This window comes from Triturus cristatus, chromosome 3_1 (genome assembly GCF_964204655.1).
Source record: "Triturus cristatus chromosome 3_1, aTriCri1.1, whole genome shotgun sequence".
NCBI classification, from domain to species: domain Eukaryota; kingdom Metazoa; phylum Chordata; class Amphibia; order Caudata; family Salamandridae; genus Triturus; species Triturus cristatus.
In genome coordinates, this window is record NC_140583.1 from 247,120,108 (window position 1) to 247,142,480 (window position 22,373).

General features: G+C 43.3%; 1 protein-coding gene across 1 annotated transcript in view; it reads left to right on the top strand.

Moving 5' to 3' along the window:
• The first annotated feature begins 2,844 nt into the window (after positions 1-2,844).
• Positions 2,845-22,373, top strand: part of LOC146860029 (uncharacterized) — a 124,035-nt gene continuing 104,506 nt past the window's right edge. Inside the window, exons 1-2 of the mRNA XM_085646312.1 lie at positions 2,845-2,968; positions 4,614-4,665. Coding sequence (XP_085502438.1) covers positions 2,886-2,968; positions 4,614-4,665 — 135 coding nt within the window. The 5' untranslated portion in view covers positions 2,845-2,885. The remainder of the gene's footprint in view (positions 2,969-4,613; positions 4,666-22,373) is intronic.

The following is a 22,373-nucleotide window of genomic DNA, read 5'->3' on the forward strand; positions in this document are numbered from 1 at the left end:
GAGCGCAATCGCCTCTTTCAGCGGCGTGCAGCTGGCGCGAACCCTGGCAAGACAGGAGGTTCAGAGCAGAAAAGAGCCTGCGCTGAGTGCGGAGCTGCTGGGGAGAGTGCTGTCCTGGACCGGAGGTCTAGGATTCACATCCTTGATATACCTTGAGAGGTATTCAGCGGAGTTTTAGACCCTGGCTTGTATTCTATGCAGAATTGGTATTCCTGGTGTTGCAGTAGCCACTTCTTTATCCATAGGAACGGTTTTGCAGCTGGCACTCAGAACAGAGAGTCTTATGGTCTGTATGCACGGGGAATGGGTGGCCGTATAAAGTACAGGTGGCAGTGTCTACAGCTCCATTGAGCAGTAATAACTTCCTTCTCTATGTGGGATTATCTCTGTTCTGTCATCGTGAGGGACAGGTTCGCATATGCAATAGGCGCCCACTCTCCACACAACTGCCTCTATGGCAGTACAACGCTGAGCCCCTAGGGTCTGGTGTCTACGGACTGTTCTGAGTCCTTCCTGGGCTCAAAGTGTCAGTATTGCCTCTTCTGATAAAGCCTTCTTCGTGTCCTGGAATACCTGTTTCTGTTCAGGGCCCCAGACCCATGGTGTGTATGTTTTCGTGAGGTCCTGCAGCAGGGACATGAGGGTGGTAAGGTTCTATATGAATCTCCCCAATAGGTGACTATCCTGAGGAAACTCAAAACCTCTGTCACTGGCGTCCGGGCAGGAGCAGATTTGATGTCCTGGACCTTGGTCAGGTCAGGCGTGATTCCCAGTGTGGAGAAGCAGTATCCAAAAAAGCTGATGTCCTGTTTAAGGAACCTCACACTTTTTTGGTGTAATGTTAGTCACTGTCCAGGAGCCTGATGAAAACAGCTCTGTGACGGGCGAGTCGTCTTTCCAGGCTTGAGCATTGCAATAGGATGTTGTCCCTGACATTCCAAATGCCCGGTAGCCCAGCCAGCACCTCCCATATGATGTTTGGGAAACCCACTGTGGCACTGGAGATTCCAAAATTGACCTATTTATACTATCATAGCCCAACATGGGTCGATAATGTGATGTGTCCTGTTTCGGAATCGAGCAGAATCTGTTGGTATCCAGACTTTGGGTCAATTTTTGAAAACTACTGTGATCCGGCCAGTTGGTTCGCTGTATCATCCACTGTAGGGGTCAGGTCGCGCTACCTCTCGATGGTGGGGTTTGGAATGTGCATATCGACCAGGATCCTGACTTCTTCTGGTTGCTTTGGCTGTCTAGCCACCACGATTGGGGACACCCCGGGAATGGGTTTGTCAACCTTCTCTATGATGTCAGCCTCCCCCAGTTTCCTCAGCTCCTGTTCCACCTTGGAGCAGACATGGTGCAGCACACATAGAAGGTGCATAATAGAAAAAATAAGTGTCGCTTCCTGCACATAAAGAATCATCCCTGCAGCGCAGGCACCCTTGCAACATGGTGGCAGGTTTCCTGAGCTGGCGCTAGGCAGCTTTTTTTGCACAAGTGCTAGGGGAAACAGGGGTGCGCAGTATTCTTGTGAATATGGCGCATCTCTGCATTTTGAAAATGTCAGAGAACGGCGCTACAAAATTTGGCGCAAGTCTGTGCTCTAACATTTTCTTGTGAATATGCCCTTAAGGGACACATTCCTGCACATTAACAATCAATAATGGTGATTCGCACCTTCTACATGTGCTGCAGAATGCAGCACACATGGGAAGAGCAAAAAACGAGGAAAAGTTAATCATTTCTCCTCGTTGCGCAGTTCTAACACCTGGTATTCCATGTTGTTAATTTTTGGCGCTGCCTTAGCCTTGTAAATCTGGGGCAGCGTCAAAAAGCAATGGGTATTGCCTTGGAACGCCCACAGCAACACCCATTGCACGCCCCTTTGCCACAGAAGACTGTAGCAGAAAGGGGCAAATTTACAAGGTGGCGTTAAGCCACGCAAAGTGGTTTAGCGCCACCTTGTAAATAAGGAAAATGGCACTGTGCCACCGGAGTATCAGAAAAAGTGGCGCTCGAGTGGCTCTGAGGGCTTGTAAATATACCCGAGTGTAAGGTATTTTACTCCACACTTAAGTGGTCATCACTCGTATGTGCCTACTCTCAGGTGTCTGTCCATCTTGAGTTGTTGGTCCATTTTGAAAAACCACGTTACTATTACGTGTGTGCTTACCCTAAGCAGCTACCTGCTCTCAGGAAAGAGCTACTTTGCAATCTTAAAATACCTGTTCACACTTACAGGGCCAGCCAGCTATTGCCAATGCCGCCCTGTGCGTGCACGAGGCAGGTAGCACAGGCCCCTGAGGCGGAAATACAAACTGTTCTACTTTAATTATAACTACAAACCACTTATGAATGGAGTAATCTGGCAGCTCACATAAGTTTACAGAGTAAAAAACACACATAGAGACACAGCGCCTCAGAGAGTGATCGCGTAGTGTTAAATGCCAGGGACGGGCAGTGCTTAATGTCAATAAGAGAACATGCTTCCGACAACACCTCAGGATTAAGAGCAGAACACACGCACGCACCTTGCCTGTTACATCACAGCAGCCGGGACCGCAGGGTGTCTCCTGGCAGGCAGTGACAGCAGCCCAGCCAGCTAATTAACACGCAATCAGCTAGCATGCCAAGGGCTTCAGAGCAGGCACGCACAGGTGCTATCAGCACACGACCTGTGTGTATGCTGTGAGGGCACCCGACGCAACCGATAAGAAGGGGTGAGACCGGGTCAGTGGCCGGCGCCAGACCCGTGACGTCAAATAATGGGGACAGACTATAGCGCGAGGCCCCTGCGACTCTCATGTCTCAGAAACTCTTAGGCCTTAACGGCAACGCACGGGCAGGTACTGTCCCCCACCGAGTACCCGCGCTTCGTTAATATGAAACAGAGTTCCAGCACTGCTGCAATACGTTTAATGAAGACTACCAACACTACTCAGGGGAAACATTGGTACACTAAAGCGTAAGTACTATCATATGTGTAACGCCCCCCCGCCCCCCATTTAAAGCAGAATGGGCTCCCCCCTGGAGGGTAGGCTTCACTGGGCGCCCAGATGGCTGAGTTGTGCCCCCCTAGTGGGCGTATGCTGTGACCTGCAGGCAACGAGTTGGAGACCCACAAAGAGTAAATCAGACTTCCATCCTTCTATGGTCGATAAAACGAGTAGTATTAAAAGTACACACATATCTTGTTGTTTGCTGACTTGCCCCTTGGGTAGTGATTTGGTTGTGTTTGCTGATCAATCAATCAATCAGGGAATTGTAAGCGAGCTACTCACCAATGAAGGTCTCAAGGCGCTGAGGGGGTGGGGGGATCCGCAGATCTGTTTAGCCGAAGAGCCAGGTCTAGAGGGTCTTCCTGAAGGTGTTCAGGGAGGGGGTGCAGGGGAAACGGCCACTGCAACGCAGCCGTTTCCACGCATAACTGTAACCACGCATGCATTACAACGTATGCGTGGTTACCACGATTGCCTTTACCACGCATACCTTTACTACGAGATACGTAGTAAAGGCATGTGTGCTAAAGGTAATATTAAAAAAAGGGGGGTTGGGGTGGCATCCCCCCCACAAAAAACCCAAACCTGATTCCATCGATGTGGAGACAATCGGCGTCGTACCGTCGTTAGAGGAAACGCAAAGACACTTCCGCTTCCTCTTTACGACGTGCGACGCAGATCGGAAGAGCCTCCAGAGGCGAGGACATAGTGAGGTAAGGGTGAATTTAGTTTAAGTAATTAATGAGGGGGACGTGTAGTGAAGGAATACATTTAAGGGTTTGTGGGTGGGGGAATTGCACAGGGAAACACTTTGAAAGTTGAGGGGAGGGGAATTTATTAGAAGAAAAAGGGGCGGAGGGCTTACCACGAAAATGCATGGTAAATGCATTTTCATGGTAACTGTTATTCGTGGTAACGGCATTCGCGTTGTAACGCATGCGTAGAAAAGGCATGCGTTGCATCGGAATGCGTTGTAATAACATACAACCGGGTGCAGATGGTTGTCTGAACTCTGATTTGCCTGTTTTACGGTTTGCTATTGGCTGACATGCTCATTCTCCAGCTTCCACCCTGAATTCCTGGTTTGCTTCCAACCTTGGATTACGCCGTTGATATTACCGCCATTCCTTAGATTGTGGTTTAGGTTCCTGTAACCCCGACATTACAAAGCAGGTAGTCCACAGATCTCCAACCTTTTCCATAAGAGCGGCGTATGGTCAATAGAAATCATCCAGAGCTACTAACATAAATGATCAGTTTTACTTCAGACAACATCCCATTAGTGGCCTGTGCATGCAGGATTTCTAGCAGTGACCATCTCGGTGTATCAGGCAAGGTCACCAGCAATAATTAAAAAAAAGATTTATCAATTAAAATTTTGAATGCCGATTCATGTCATAGCAGTCACATATGCAATGGCCCCTTATACCTAGGAGAGAAAATCGTTAATAAGACTCCCCTACGCAGCATAAATTACCATTTGAATATTGGCCATAAACATATTTTTTCAGCAACTTATCAGTTGTGAAAAAGTTTACTATTAAATACATCCTTTTCAATTTAGAAACACATCTAGTTAAATAAAAAAAAGAGCTTTTCATTTACTCACAGGAAGCTGAAGAGCGACCAGCACCTCCAGAGGGACTCATGGGAGAAGTCTACGGTAAGCGCTCTTTTCTAAGATAATTTCTATGTTTAAAACCCTGTTTATATCTCAAACCTTTAGTATACATTTAGTTCACCTTTGGAAACGCTATCATGGATCCCCTGATGTACGAGAGATGCATGGTTGACAGGATTGCAACATTCCAGCTTTCCCTTCTCTCCCCCCTCCAGGGCTTAGTTCTGCAATTCGTGCTCACTCCTGCACAGGCAGGGCTATGTTCTGGGGAGTCGGTCAGACAGTCGTTAGACTCTGTCAATCAGGACCTGCGAATCCTGACAGGTGCTAGGCCTCTTCTCAGAATAAGGCTAGCAAACCACAGGCCATATTTACAAGGGGATATTGCCACCGGAATGTCAATTTTAGCAACGTTCTGTTGGTGGAATACGCTTCAAATTTACAAAGCGGTGTTAAGCCACTTCTTGTGGCTGAACACCTCCTTGTAAATAAGGCCCCTTTACATGCATCACTTACCATGGAAGCGGCATACAATGGGTGTTGCTGTGGGCGTTCCAATGCAACACCCATTGCTTTTTACGCTGCCCCAGATTCACAAGGAGGTGTAAATCTGAGGCAGTGCCAAAAACTAACTCCATGAAAGAGCAGGCGTTGGAATGGCGACATGATGAGAAATTCTTTTATATCTCCTTGTTTTTGCTTTTACTATGTGTGTTTCATTCTGCAGCACACATAGAAAGAGCCAAACACCTTTAATGATTGTTTATGTGCAGAAAGGTGTCCCTTCCTACACATAAACAATCATAATATCATGAAGAATTGCTGCTTCTATATGTGCTGCATTCTGCATAGTATACAAATTCACCACTAAATCATTATGGGTTCCGGAGTAGCTTGCTACTCGCTGGAAAAGCACTTCAACACCCCATCAAGGGTAGCAAGCGATATATAAATGCAAACTTTTTAACCTCTTCTACCCCTTCGCTATCCTTCTCAATCCAAATAACTGACTAACATATCCACCACTCAAGTTGCTTTCATATTTCAATATACTAATTCACCACTAACACTGCTTGTGTTCCAGAGTAGCGTGCTACTCGCCAAAAAAAGCACTTCAACACCCCATCAGGCGTAGCAAGCGCTATATAATGGCAAACCTTTCTCCCTTCTCTATCCCGCCACTATTCTTCTCAATCCAAATAACTGACTAACATATCCACTACACAAATCACTTTCATACTTTCACTATACTAATTCACCACTAATCCTTTATGAGTTCAGAAGTAGCGTGCTACTCGCTGAAAAAGCGCTTCAACACCCGATCAAGGGTAGCAAGCGCTATATAAATGCAAACCTTACCCCTCTTCTATCCCTCCACTATCTTTCTCAATCCAAATAACTGACTAACATATCCACAACTCAAATTACTTTCATATTTTCACTACACTAATTCACCACTAATCCTTTATGGGTTTCTCAGTAGCGTGCTACTCACTGAAAAATGCTTTGCCGCCTCGTCAGGGGTAGTAAGCGTTATATAAATGCAATTACCAATTACAATTTGTCATTTTGCCCAGACACCAGGCTTTTGGCATTGTATTGATTGAATATTATTCCAAATGGGCGGAAGTTAAGATGCTGAGTGAGGTCACTTCACAAGTTGTTGTAGAATTTTTAGAAGAAGTTTTCTGTGGGGAGACATTCCTCAGGAACTTGTGTCTGATAATGGCGCCCTGTTCGTCAGTACATCAATGAAGAAGATTTTGGAGAAATGTAGTGTGGCACATAGGAGAATAGCTGTTTTCCACCTTGAGGCCATTGGCTAAGTTGAAAGGATCTACCATGTAGTTAAGAAGACAATCCAATTGGCTATAAAAGTTGTTTTTAATTGTAGGAATGTGTTGCAGTTTATGCTGCTAACTTATCGGACTTCACCTAATTCTGTAACAAATGAGAGTCCTTTTTAGGTCTCGCCTAGCTATTGCGTTTACGCAATCGCTATGTGAGACTCTAGTAAGAGGGGCATTTCAAAGTGCTCCCAAAAGTGGATTGCATGGCGAGCACGCGCACAATCACGTGCATCGTGCCGCCATGCAATCCGTTTGGGGAAGCGCTTCAGCCCACTGGCGCGTGCACGTGTAGCCACAGCCTCTTACTTCAAACGGTCCGCTCCCCTGCCTGGAATGCGCTTCCCCGCCCCCGCCACAGCATGCCGAGAGATTGTTTCCTCATGGCGCCTCTCACAACTGTCCCTCCCCCACCACAGGGCTAGTTTTAATTTGCAGCGCCGTCCACACGCTTGTTCTCTCTGTCTGTCTCTTGCTTTCTCTTTTTTTCCTGCCTCCATTCTCTCTCCCTTTCCGCAGTGTGTAATTTAATTTTGCTGTCTCCATTCCTATTCTTATTTACTGCTCGGCGACTATCATTTTTTTTCTTCCTTTCCGTATTTCTTTTTTCTGCTGTCCACCTGCCCCATACCTTCTGTCCCTCCTCCTCTGCTCATTTCTTCTCCCTCTCTGAATGTGTTTGCCTCTCCCTGCCTATTCACCTCCCTCCTGCTCTCTCGCCCGCTATCTCTTCTTCTGATCCCGTCCCTCCCTCCTCATGCTGTTCTCCGCCCTCCCTTCTTCTACTGGTGCAGGGGGGTAGGGGTGGAGTTGTGGGGAGTCTCGGGGGCAGGAGGGCGGTCGTGGATTCTTTGTTAAAAGGTGTGAAACATACTCGGAGTGGACTTGTTTTTGTACCTCATTGGCTCCGTTTGCAGAGGTTCTTTAGTTCCTCCTTCATTTCCCCTTAGGCCTACCCTTCCCCCACTGGTTACATTTTGCCTTTCGGTCTTGCAGAGCCTTTTTTCCATCTCTATTCCTGGTGCCTTTATCCCAAGGGCAGTCCTCGCTTCCTGTAAATCTGCTGGGGGGATTTTCGATAAATCTCAGACACCCTCCTTGGCCCATGGCTAATTTCCAACGGAAGACAGCCCGTAAATGTATATATGCTTTCCCAATTAGGGACTTTGGCGTTTTTTATTTGCTGTTCATTACCTCGCCAACAGAGCTGCACATGAGACTCACTCTTCTGCCCAATCATATGGCCTATACTTTCATCACTATAGCATATACTATTTTGACACTCTGTTGTATTTAGTTTTTAATAGCATTTGCCTGAGGCTCACTCTGTTGCAGCCATCCGGCTTCTTCTTCTATCACTAGAGTTGTGCTACTAAGTCTACAAGCACAGAGTGTATTATTTGTTTCTGTAAAGCATGTTTCAAGCTCTGCTCATTTATTGCTTTATTGCTGGGGATGTGAATCCATGTCTGCGTAGTGTCTCCTATCCATTAAAGGGGTACACGTTACCATGGTGACCTGATAAATCATCTGAGCCGAATGATCAAAGAATTCTTTATTGCTATAGATACTACAATGTCTGTTATATTCTTACTCGGAACTACAAATGCTTGACTGCATTGTGGATCGTATAAATAGCTTGGAACAGATTGTACAATTATTCTCTTTTTACAAAGTCGGCATTCATGCTCTTCGGTAAGGCAAATAGACACAGTTAGGCAATTAACATTTTATGACAAACAAATATAATTAACTGCATGGATGGAAATATCAAGGCACTATAAGTGATAGGCCAAACCTACTGGCTTTGCCAGCGCTTAACGTAATGGAACAGCAGTGCTAAATACTTGGAAACCAAAAAACAAAAGTATAAAACGTTCTCATTTACAATGCCAATAGCTTTAACTTTCACAAATGCGAGACCGATTGCATTGCAAATGCTTGTTATTTGTTGAGGTAACGTAAACCTAGTAGCAGGTTGGTTCCTTGGTGGTTAAGGAACAAACGCCGTGAGGATGCTGAAGCAGCTGAAATAGATTTCAGGCGAATAAGGCGTAGAGTGGAAGAATATACATTGAAAATGAAACAAGAATTGAGCAGGAGGAAGGAAACAAGTGGTCAAAGTAGGGGATTTTGTTCACATCTAGAAGGGAGAACTCATGGCAAAGGATGTGCTATTAGGAACAGGCAACCCCAACATGCAATCAGCATGCACATTGCAAATGAGGCAACTAAGTTCACAAAGAAGGAGTTTCTTGGAGTTGTCTCTTTCCACGATTTAATTGTCTCCAGTTTAGTACACAATTCATAACTAAAGAAGGAATGAAAGTCAGGATCAGACCTTTTTGTGTCACTGAAGCCATCAACAGAATAGAAGCTTAATACAGTGACTGGAGTTCTCCTACAGTGCTAGTGACAACATGTGATGGATCAATCTGTTAAAGTATCACCTTTCAACAAATGAACAACCTATCACAATTTGATGCCTATCCAATGCCTCAAATAAACATGCGTATTGAAAGATTGTCATCTGCCAAGTACAACGGCACCCTGGATCTCACAAAGAGTTTTTGATAAGTAAACGTACACCACCCTGGAAAGACAAAAAACTGCGTCCTCCACGCCGCAAAGACTCTTCCAGTTTGCATGATCATTTAGCTTACATGAGGCTTCAGCAACCTTTCAGTGAATAATGGACAAAATCGTAAAACTATTCTATTGGATGATGTGATAGTCTTTAGTTCAACCTGAGACACACATTTAGTTCATCAACTGCTGAAAACTCTTTTATTTCCATGACTCCGGACTGTAGCACGATGATGTCTCTTCCTCCAGCGCAGGGAGGCCTTCTGGTAGCCATGCACTTTAGAAGTGTCTTATTCATTCATTCATTCATTCATTACATGGCTGCGAGGGATTTACATTTTTGTTTAAAGAGTTGCTTTCTTTTATAATGTCATTTGTAAATGTCCAAACAGTGACATTGAAAACATCAATTATGAAAATCAATTATGTATAATCACAAAGCGGGATTAAGTCAGCATATTATACAGACTATAGACAAAGTGTTATTGTGATGAAAACTGTGTAAAATTGATGCAACGAATCTGAACCCATCTGTATAACGGTTATTGTATTTAATCGTATAATCTGTTCACATTTATGTGAACACACCTCGCTAACATCTAATATTTCGGAGCCAAATTACATTGGTGATTCTATAAATATTTTTTAAAAAGCTCCAGAAAAGCTATAGCGCAAAGTGTCGATACTCGTATTTCTGAAAGTTCGATAATATATTAATGCAGTAGTTACTGTGTTTATCGGTGAGATTTCGAACAAGGCGTAAAGTGAGGGAAATGCAGGGCAAAACTAAGATGGCATTGAGAGCCATTACCAAGTAAGCCTTGATACATACAATTAAGAACCCACTGGCAGTAGCTTTGTCAACTTCTAATTAGCTGTTACCACTGTAACTCATTTTTAAAACAATAATAATTCCTAAGTCATTTGATGATGGCAAAATCTCCAAGACTTGCTGGTGCATCGCCCTTTGTCCTAAATAGTGCAGATAAAAACGGCAATTCAGTGACACATGCAAGTGTTTTATGATTCTATGAGACTATGTTCGATTATCTGGAACGGGAGACATGTTGTTTTGACTGCATTTCCCTCCCTTTATGACAAAACACCTTTTCCCCATGCAGTTTCCATAAAAAAATTAGACAATGATACAGAAAAAATGCTGAACAGGATTACACTAAATTTAGCAGTGTACTAGATTTTTAACCAGAAAGTGATTTTTTTTGTGATCTGTGTAAACCTGTCCAGCCGTTTTGGGGAAATTAAGGTTGTAGTGAATTCCCTCCTGGGTCCACTTTTGTTATATCTTAGTTTTATGTCTTACACGTTTTTAGGTTGCCTCTGCTCGCTCTGCAAAGCCATATATAACACATTTGTTTTTGCTAGAGTATTTTGAGAATACGCTGTAAATCTTGTTTGTTATTAAGGGATTCTTCTTGAGAATTTCGTCTACACATTCTATACAAGGAATGCTGGGAATACATAACAACATGGTGTACTGTTTTTTTTTAGCTTGGTCAGCAACAGTTCCTAACAGTTTAGACATAACACAGTCGCACATTGCATCTCCAGCACAATAGTTTTATCAATATAAACTGAGTTCTGCCCCCTTCAGGCTGGAGAGGAGAATTCTGGCAGAGACAACTGTTCTGGGATGACAGCATGAAGTGGCCCATCTAACTGCATACACCAGATATGAAGTCTTAGGCCAATTCCAGAGATTGCAATTATAATCTTGAGCTCACATCCATGCTTCATAGCTCTACCAACTGTGCCCTAAGTACCCTATACACCTCTACCGGAGATGTCCGTGATGTTAGGGAATATTCCTCCACAGTATTTTTCGGGTATACCTACATTTTGTTTGTTGGTTGTTTAAGCTGATAATTGCAAGCCTGAAGTCTACGCGTATCTCGCTTTACATGGACGTGGCAATGTTGGTGGTGATGTAACCTTTGTGGTTGAAGCCCACGATGCCTATAGTTTAGAATTGGGTCTCGCCCATGTGAGGGATATTGTCCTGTTAGCAGAGCTTATCCTCTGGGTCTCAATCTGAATTCAAAAGGAAGCAGAATTAACCAAAATAGTAATCAGTGACTGTCTGAAACTTGATAAGGCAGGCAACATTCAGTGGTTGGAATACGTTAAAACACAATTTACACTGATAGGGAGACAAGACCTTTTTAATAACCCCTCGAGCATTACGAAGCATACGAAAGCCATGGTTAAGAAGGAATGGATGGATTGTATGGTGAGAAAAAGATAGAAGGGGGAGTACAGCAAACGATCAGTCAAGTTATATGGTATGTTGGTAACGACCAGAAATATTGAACCGTATTTACTCACCATCCATAGTTCATATCGGTATTATCTAGATTTCGCTTCAGTATGTCACGCTTACTGGTCGCTTACCCATCAACAGCTAGCTGTAACCAGGACCTCACATTGTGCCCAAGTGATTTGGTCTCTGCACAATTGCCTTGCATTTTTTCTTTTTTTTGTGGGCGTGTACAACAAGAACAGAAAGGCATTAGTTGTCCCTTTGCTTAGGAGTATGAATATCAAACAATGCAGACCTGCACTCAAGTATTTACAACTATTACAGACAGACATGATCTGGGACACAGTATATAGGTATATTGTATCTTTTGTTAAGCTATGGAAGATTGTGGGCAAATAACCATAATTATGTCCACGCTTCCGTTCGCTACTTAAGAACCGCTCGGCCTGACTCGCATATACTATATAGCAAACAGAAGTCATTAAGTTTCTTTGACAGGACCACAATTATGAAACAAAGGGATAGTAAGAGCTCAGGCTCAAGGAAGTGTTGTCCCAAGCCTAATGCATTAGAGGGGATTTTTCCTAGTACAGAATACTCTTCATATGACTGACATATTGATTCATTGTATAATTCTACAAACACCAGAATTTCCAAAGGGTATCATTATTACAGATGCATTTTATTAAACCATGTTTCAAATCCAGCCTTATGAATCTTACATTTTGGCTTTACCAGATCACTGGCTGAACCCAAATTGTTTTAGATTTTTTAAATATTTTTGATTTTTTTAAAATCCAGTTTATGATGAATATTATTGAATGAAATGATGCATAGTTTTGATATGCGTGGGCTCAGGACCGATTTCCAATTGATTGACATTAATGTGTATATATTGTATGATTTAGTTTTTTTATGGTTTATTTTTAACTGAATAAAGAATATTTTTTACTTAGAAATCTTTTATTCTTGGGTCAATTTTCCAGCTGTGGATGCTAACACACAGACATTTCATACATACACAAACGTTGCATCCCCGACTCAATACAGAGCTTATCAGCAGCTAGAAATACCACTATCTGTTTGGGTACATCAAAATTGGTTCAGAGGGGCCTTAGTATACGTGCCGACCCATGTCCGCAAGGGACCCCTTAGTAATGAGGGGGCCACTTGGGCAGCACTGCAGCACATCCTAATGTACCAATGAAATTCCCCCGTTATAGTTAGTGCAGGCAACTATAACTCACGTGACCGCAATCCTCTGCTGATGACATATGTGTCTTTATATATAATATAATATATATATATATAAAATTTAATGGGAGAAGACATGGGCAAATAAGTGTCTAAATACAGTATTAGCATCAGCAGAGGATTGCGGTCGCGTGAGTTATAGTTGCCTGCACTAACTATAACGGGGGAATTTCATTGGTTTTTTATGAGTAAAATCTCCAGCTAACTATAGCATGTGTGAAACCTATGGTTTTTTCACTGAATTTGCAAGGTTTTTTAAATGCTAATTCCTAACTATAACGTGTGTGAAACCTATGGTTTTTTCAGTGAATATATATATATACACGCACACATACATACATATATATATTAAGGGCTATTATCAATAATGATGTGACATATCCTGTAGCCAGACATTTTAAAGCTGTGCATAACAACAAACCAGAATGCTTGAAGTATTTTGCAGCTGATTCAGTCCCTATCCTGAAATGTAGAGGCAATAGAGAGAGACTGCTGCGCCAGCTTGAAACTCGTTTGATATTAGAGCTGGACAGTAAGACTCCTAATGGGCTAAATAAGAATGAAGATTTACACAACTATTTATAACAATAGTAATAATTCACCTCATTGTGTGTATATCTAGATACTGAGATTCGCATCTATTGCATTTTTCTACTTTTTTCTACTTTATATTTTTTCTACTTATACTATTTACTCCTTAAAATTTCGCAGTGTATTTTTACCCAATTTAAAAAACGTAAAAAACATTTTTTTAAATATATATTAAAAAAACCTTTGTTTTTTAATAACAAGTTACATAAACATAAATAACACTATAAATCCACAATAGAGGGACACACATCCTTTGCACTATTTATGCACATTAGCACTTTTTTAATTATCTTGCACTTTGAGACATAGTAAGCATATTTGCACTTTATCATCCCAGATATTATGTTTACAGTTTATATTTGCTGCTATAAGATTATGTTTGTAATCAGCCTTGTTTTAGTTCATATAATGCATTTTCAGGCACATAGATTTTTGTTTGATCATCATATGAGATGAGTATATTAAAGTATGGTGGTCTACGCATTCATGCGGATAGAACCATTACAGCCAATCTTGGTATTATGAGACAAGCATATGTAAACATGGTTATCAACGCATTCATGCGGATAGAACTATTGTAGTCAATACTGATATTATAAATATTGATTTCCTGCCTAATAAGTCTCAGGATGAATCTCAATTACCTAATTGAAGCTTTAACTCAACTCATGTTTTAAAGTAATATATATCTATTTATTTATGTAAATATTTAAAGCTTTAACTCAATTTATGTTTTAAAGTAATATATATCTATTTATTTATGTATATATTTATTGATCATAAATAGATGCGTATTATGCAACAAAAATATATGTATTTATCTATTTATTGAACTTAACATCAAGGTTGTAAATCCCGAATGTGGAACTGCACACATTGAAATTGTGGCAGCAATGGTTCAACAGTCTGTTCACTATGTTGATTATGTGACGTCACTGGTAGTCGGTGGTATTTAAGGAATACTGAAATGCATTGTAAATCATGTGATCAAGGTAACGGCTGTTGCCGAAACGCGTAATGACAACTTGAGCGGAAAAATAAAGAATTGCGTACCGAAAAGTGGAGTTCGTGCCTTTCTGTTTTTGCATTCGTATTGAGGAGGAAGCAAAGGGCGGGCGCCTTTTGGTGTTCTGGATATATATATATACACCTTATTCAAACTAAACATAGAAGAGGGGTTGCAAATGCATTTTTCGATTTATAGCCTCAAATGACGGCCATCTTATAATGTCAAAAAGATTAGTGCACAAAGCAACAAATCGTCGTATCAAACAGAGAGTATGTATACAGAAAACTAAATATTAGTTATGAAAATGAAAATAAAAATAAAAATAAATTAATACAGTTCATCTGATATTAATTGTGTCATATCAGTGAGAAGTGCATGAATCAAAAAATCTCCAAGCAGTATACACCAATGTACATTTGGAGCACGATAATATAATGTCTCCCTTAACTCTTTGAGAACTGGGTGAAATTCAATAAAGAATACAACAGTATATAACAGAAATACCGCCCCATCGGGCATATAATTAACCATGATTCACCCTAATGGCTATGCAAGTTGAAATTAAGCCCCATTGGGCAGTGTCTCCCAGTTTTATATATACTAGTCATAATGTCTAATAACATGTTATCAAACAGCATTCGGTTCAGTACATACTGCACAAATTCAAATTAAATAAGCCTAATAAAAAAAATTTGCCAACTAACAACACCTAACTAAAGCAGTTATCCTCATTGCTCTTAGTACCTCGTCAAGAAACAAAACAATTACAGAAAAAAGATATATCAGCTCATTTGCTTTTCATATAATGGACTGGAACCCAGATACCTGTATAGCAGGGACATCTGACCAGGCCCTAAAAAATAAGCACAGAAATGTATATTATAAATACGAGTCACCCAATAATGTTCGTTATAGCATTAGTTCTACAATCAAGGTCTGCCCCCGTAACCATAGCACATTAAAAAGAATTAAATCCACAGGAAAAATATAGAAACAAGGCACAATATTTCTGTCCATACAAGTAGGTGTAGATCTCCTCATCAACATTGAGGCCCACAGGTTCCTTAGTATTGAGCCTGAGTATATATCTGCACTCTAACTGTCTTAGTGCCCTTTCTCTGTCACCACCTCCTTTTGCTATCTCTACTTGATCAATCACTGTGTAGCGTAGATGTATAGGGTTGCAGTTGTGGTGTTGTCTGAAATGTCGTGCTACTGGGTAAGTTTCATCAACGTTTTTAATGGCTCCTAGATCTTGCAAGACCCTTTTGTATACCTGTAGTATAATACCGCCCACGTATCTCTTCTCACAGGGACATGTCAGCATATATACCACAAATTCAGATCTGCAATTGAGGGACTTTGTAATAGGAATTATTTGTCCTAGGTCTGTGCACACATTAGTAATGTTTTGACCGTGTGCACAGGCCTTGCACTTATTACATTTCTTGAAGCCCCTTGCTGGTTTGAGCCAGATTTGTTTTTCTGGCATCTGATTTCTCACTATTTTGTCTTGAATAGAGGTTGTTCTCCTGTAAGTTATAGATGGTCTAGGAACCCATTTCTGCTTCTATTACAGGATCTTTACTCAGCAATTGCCAATGTGTATTCAAAATCTTCCTCACTTGATTGTGTGCATTGGTAAAGGTAGTAATGAATCTGCAAGGCTCTACCTGTTTGTTGACTGTTTCAACAATAGATCTTCCTACCCTCGCTGACCTGGGAGTGGATTGAGTTTGAAATAACAGATCTGTCCTAGATTTAGTTTTGACTTTATTCTTTGCCTGTTTTAGGGTGAGATCATCATAGCCCCTTACTCTTAGTCTCATAGTCCTCTCTCTCTCAATTGCGTTGTATGCCTCTTGAGTACTGTAAATGTGCTTGGCTCTGAGTAATTCCCCATAGGGAATACTCCTTTTCAGAGCACCTGGGTGTGAACTGGTAGCGTGCAAGGTTGAGTTTCCTGAGGTGGATTTCCTATACACTCTAGTTGTGATCTTATCACTCTGAACTTCCAAACTTACATCTAGAAAGTCAATGCTTTCATTGCTAATGCGACAAGTAAAGGACAAATTAAGATCATTTACATTGATTGCCTTCATAAACTCTTTAACAGATGTTACATCTCCTCACCTCAGAATAAACAGGTCATCAATGTAACACAACCATAATACAATGTTGTCTGACCAATCATGTGTTTCTGAGTTTTTGAGCACCTGCTCCTCCCACCAGTCCATGTGAAGGTTCGCATAGCTGGGGGAGAAGCAGGTGCCGATCGCTGTCCCTTGTACTTGCCGAAAGATCTCATTATTGAATAGAAATACATTGCTGTTGAGGCACCACTCAATAATACTCACAATCATAATATTGTGCGTGAGGTGTTGTATAGGTCTTGTCTTTATATACACTCATATATATATATCATGTGATCAAGGGCCCACGGGCTCGAAACGCGTAATGGCTGTGCTATACTTGTGAGCAGACAAATAAATATATTTCAAGCACTGAATCGTGGTCTGGGCTCCTACCTGCAGCGGTAAAACGAGTGCGTGAAACAGGAGTTGAAGTGATATATATATATATATCAGTGAATATATATCTATATATATATATATTCACTGAAAAAAACATAGGTTTCAGAGCCGTTATAGTTAGCTGGACTTTTCACTCGTACAAAATCATTGAAATTCCCCCGTTATAGTTAGTTCAGCTAACTATAACTTGCGCGCCCGCAATGCACTGCTGATGACGTCACATATTACATCACTCATACCATGGTCAGTGACATCACTGATGACATCACTGATGACATCTCAAATGACATCACTGATGACATCATCCAGTGAATGTGTGTTTTTCTGAAAATTACATATGTTTTATATATGTATATCTCAAGTTATAGTTATAGTTAGCTGAACTAACTATAATGGGGGAATTTCAATGGTTTTGTATGGGTGAAAAGTCCAGCTAACTATAACGCCCCTGAAACCTATGGTTTTTTCAGTGAATTTTTAAGGTTTTTTAAATGCTGATTCCTAACTATAACATGTCTGAAATCTATGGTTTTTTCAGTGAATTACAAAGGTTTTTTAAATGCTAATTTCTAACTATGCCTACAGAGATAGGACATGTGAAGAAAGAAGAATAAATGCACAGAAAGAAAAAAAAGAAATGCAGAAAGAAGTAATAGAAGTCCACAAAGACGAAGAAAAGTGCAGGAAGAAGGATAACGTGCAGAAAGAACAAACCGAAGAGCAGAAAGAAGCCTTGTTGCAAAATCATCCTGTACCCTCAACTTTTTCAGACGGACACTGGTGGTAACTGAGTCTGACTAACCAGTCCTAGAGCCAGTGCTATGTTAAAAGACACTCAGAATACAGTGAAAACACCTACATACACTAGGGAACACTATGCGTTGGGGTCCCCCTGTGATTAGCATGACCTCCTCTGTAAACCCCTAGTATATAATAGGGCAGGGGATTAAAATTACCTCTTAAAACGCGCCACCGGGCACGTCACCTCAGGCCCCGTCCCCTCCCTTCTCCACTGTGTAAACACGTCCTGTGGCCGTTTTAAGTTGGGAGATTAAGTCCCCTTGAATCCTGAGGGTCCCTAGGGTCCAACTAGACCACTAGGTAACTCCAGTAAGCGCCACAGAGCTCCGTTGCAGAGAGATGTAAAAAGGGGCACGGCCTAGACCACCTCTCTGCAACGCAGCGCAGCGCAGTGGTGCTTACTGGAAGCACCTGGTGGGCTAGTTGGCCCCCAGGGTGCCTCAGGATTGAAGGGGAATTATTTCCCCCAACTTCAAACGTGCCACAGGGCGTGTTTGCACACATTAACTCAGGCCCTATCCCCTCCCTTCACCACTGTGTAAACACGCCCTGTGGCCGTTTTTAGTTGGGAGATGAAGTTCATTTGAATCCTGAGGGTCCCTAGGGTCCAACTAGCCCACTAGGTACCTCCAGTAAGCGCCACAGAGCTGCGTTGCAGAGAGGTGTAAAAAGTGGCACGGCCTGGACCACCTCTCTGCAACGCAGCTCAGTGGCGCTTACTGGAAGCACCTGGTGGGCTAGTTAGCCCCCAGGGGCCCTCAGGATTGAAGGGGAATTATTTCCCCAACTTAAAATGCGCCATAGGGCGTGTTTGCACATGTCACCTCAGACCCCGTCCCCTCCCTTCCCCACTGTGTAAACACGCCCTGTGGTCGTTTTAAGTTGGGAGATTAAGTCCCCTTGAATCCTGAGGGTCCCTAGGGGCAAAATAGCCCACTAGGTACGTCCAGTAAGGGCCATTGCAGAGAGGTGTAAAAAGGGGCACAGCCTGCACCACCTCTCTGCAACGCAGAGCAGTGGCGCTTACTGGAAGCACCTGGTGGGCTAGTTGGCCCCCAGGGTCCCTCAGGATTGAAAGGGAATTATTTCCCCAACTTAAAACACGCCACAGGGAGTGTTTGCACACGTCACCTCAGGCCCCGTCCCCTCCCTTCACCACTGTGTAAACGAACCCTGTGGCCGTTCTGAGTTGAGAGATTAAGTCCCCTTGAATCCTAAGGGCCCCTAGGGTCAAACTAGCCCACTAGGTACCTCCAGTAAGCACCACAGAGCTGCGTTGCATAGAGGTGTAAAAAGGGGCGTGGCCTCAGAACACCTGTCTGCAACACAGCTCCCTGGCGCATACTGGAGATACCTGTTGGGCTAGTTGGCCCTCAGGGACCCTCATTATTGAAGGGGAATTAATTCCCCAACTTACAACTGGCCAGGGGGCGCGTTTGCAGAGTGCTGCAAGGAGGGGGCGTGGCCTCCGGCGCAATGCCGGTCTTTTATTTATTTTATTTTTTTAAGAAGGAGGGCTGTGTGGCCCCCCTTCTTTTTCTAATTTATTGGCCCTGGGGACCCCATCCCCCAGGGCCTGCACCCTAATTTTTTGTTGTTGAAAAAAATTAATTTGGAAGTGGACCGCGTGGCCCCCCTCCCAAGGCCTTAATCGGCCCCGGGGACCCCAACCCCCAGGTCATGGCCTTTTTAAAAAAAAAATCTTTAGGAGGGGTCTGCGTTGCCCCCCTCCTCAGGCCACCTATGGCCCCAGGAACCCCATCCCCCGGGGCCGGCCTTTGTTTTTTATTATTTAAAAAAAATATATATTTATAGAAACACCTAGGACATGCTGGACAAACCGTATGTACCTATCACCATGACGATTTGCATAATATTCATTAAAAGGCGACTATACATACAATGAATCCACATGGAATGTATTTATACCGCTAGTGAAGCTCTGACGTGTCTGACGCCCTACCGTGCCTAATCCCGGAGCCCCCGCCGGTGGGTACTCTCCAAGTAGACACCCTTGTCGTTTATTTATACAAACATGGGTAGCTATTGACGGACACATTTAATACACACGGACACCAAGCCATTCAAATGGGATTCGACAAAAATTCAACCAAACTATGCAAGAAACCCCCCTCACGGTTAATAAAACACACTTTTTATTTTACTCTCTGGTAAAAAGAGACGAACCTCACTTGAGAGTCACAGCGTGCTCCTGGCTGAGCCCAATGCTGTGTTACATCCACCAGTGCCCGCCGAGTGCCACACACCTCTGTGTTGTATTCCACCAGCTAGTGCGTATGCTATGACACTCTCTAGCCCATGTGCACTGTAACACCACCCCGTGAATATGTCATGCCACACTTGCCTTCACACGGGTTATATTGCCCCATCTAACGTGCCTTCCTCGATGCCTATGTTGTAACACACAGCGCTATGCCATACATATTACAATCTGGGATCCATATCTTTGTCACAGTGCATATGCAACGTTACACTCCCCAGCACATATTTTATATTACAACTTTAGAGACTAGTTAGGTTACACAACACTGCCCTGTGCATATTACACTCCAAGGCGCATATCGCATAGCACGCGCTAGTGCCTGGTCTATCTCGCGCTCTCCAATGAATCTGTCATTGCGCACAATGTATTGCATATTATATTTCACGCCCCAGTTCATCTTATATCACACTTTTTGGTGCATAGTTTATACCATATACTATATCTAGTTTTCATTTTCAATTGTGCTCTCAGGACTATGTTCTATATAACACGTCCACCTACCCTTTTCACGGGCATTACATTTTGCGATGGGGGGTGGAGGGTCAGGGTGTGTTTCTGCCAAGTGAGCCAGGAGTCACAGTCACAAACGTCCTCTTCTTCCTGAATAAAAGTGAGATTATGCTGCATACTTGTTCATATTTTAAGTAGTTCGCACAGACACACATTTTAAAAACAATAAAGTTCCTAATACCCACCTTCTCTGAACAGTTAGCTTGCTGCCCCATCCACCTCCTCCCTATCCTCTGTTGTCTGAATCCATGGACTAGCCTCCTCCCTCCTGCCATGCATGGTCTGATGTGCTGCCACGGCCCTCCATTTAGCATGATGTACCAGTCCACTCTTCCTGCCCTCCATTGCCCAATTCTATGGCCCATCATTGACCTCCTGCTTAGCCTCTGTGCTTAGCTTGCTGCCCCTATTCTCCTTCCCCCTGCCCTCCAATGTGTTTGTGCATGCCCCTTCTCCATCCTTTTTGCCCACCATGTTCCATGGACCTACCACTCCTATCTACTCTGAGTGTTCTGTTGAGCTGCCACTCCCCTCCCACCTGCCTTGCATTGTCAGATGACTGTAACCTGTCCCTGCCATCTCCACCCTGCCTGTCCACATGCCATGCCCCTATCCCCTTCCTCCTGTCCTCCATGGTCCATTTTACTGCCGCACCCTTCTGCCCTCCCTGGTCTGTTGTGCTGCAACTGCTCCTCCTGCCTGCCCCGCACGGTCTGTTGTGAGGCCCCTTCCCCTGAACTCTCTTGTCTGTGCCCAGGTCCTGACCCTCCCTTCTATCCTCCATGGTCCTTTGTGCATGCCCCTGCACCCTCCTTCTTGCCCATCATAGCCATTGTGCTGCCACTAACCCTCCCGCTTGCCATGCATGGTCTTCTGTACTGCCATGGTCCCTCCGACCTTCCCTGTGTGGTCAGCTAGCTGCCCCTGACCCCCTCCCACCTTTCCTCCATGGTCTGTGTGTATGCCATCATAGTCTCACTGTTGCTCTCCATGGTGTGTCTTGTTTCTAGTGCCCATCCTGCCTGACCTCCATGGTCATCTTGCTGCTCCTGCCCTGCCCCCTTGCCCCAGCCCTCTGTTTCCATGTGCCGACCCCTATTCCCTCCCTCCTGGCTTGTCTGTTCCATTGTAATGCCCCTGATCCGTCCCTCCTGCCCTTTATGGTCTGTTATGCTGCAGCTTTCTCTCCTGTCTGTCCATTATGGTCAGCTAGCTACCATTGCCTCTTTCCCCTCTGTTATCTGTTGTCCATGTGCATGGTCCTGTCCCCTCCCTCTTGCTTTCTATGGATTGTTGTGCTGCACTCCCGTCCCGCATGCCCTGTGTGGTGTATTGTGCTGCTCAAAACCCTGATGCCTGCCCTGTAGGGTCAGTTTGGTGAACCTCTCCATGTCCCTCCTGTCTTCTGTTATCCGAGTCCATGTCCCTACCCCAATTCCTCCTGCCTACCATGATTCAATGTACCATACTTGCGAACATTTTGAACTTGGTAAGAGGGAGATTTTGAAAAAAACTGGGGTATTGATTTTCCCCTTTGAGTTACATTGAAAAAGAGGAGATTGTAGACAGGAGACAGATCAAATAAAGCCCATTTGAGCTTAAAAACATTGGACGTTTCTTGGCTGAAACAGGTCTGTTGGCATGTATGGTTGTACTACCACTGCCTCTTCCTTCTGCCCACAATGGTCTATTATATTGCCACAGCCTCTCTTGCCAGTCCTGTATTGTTGGTTTGTTGCCACTGCCCCCCTTTCCACTGCCTTCCATAGTCTGTTGTGCTGCCACTGCCCTTCCTGCCTGCCCAGTGTGGTCAAATTGTTGCCTCTGCACTCTGCTACCTTCCTTCAATTTTCAGAGTCTGTGCCCCTGGCCTCTGCCTCTCAACAGTATCCCAATGAACAACTAGATTGCTAACATTCTATATTTATTACAAAAGTGTGGAACACCTGACGTCATCTTGATGTAATCAAAACTGTAATACCTAGAGCATTTCCTTTAGAAATTACATATATGAGAGGGTCTTATTTGCATCAAAATTATGGTTAGTGCTCTAAAA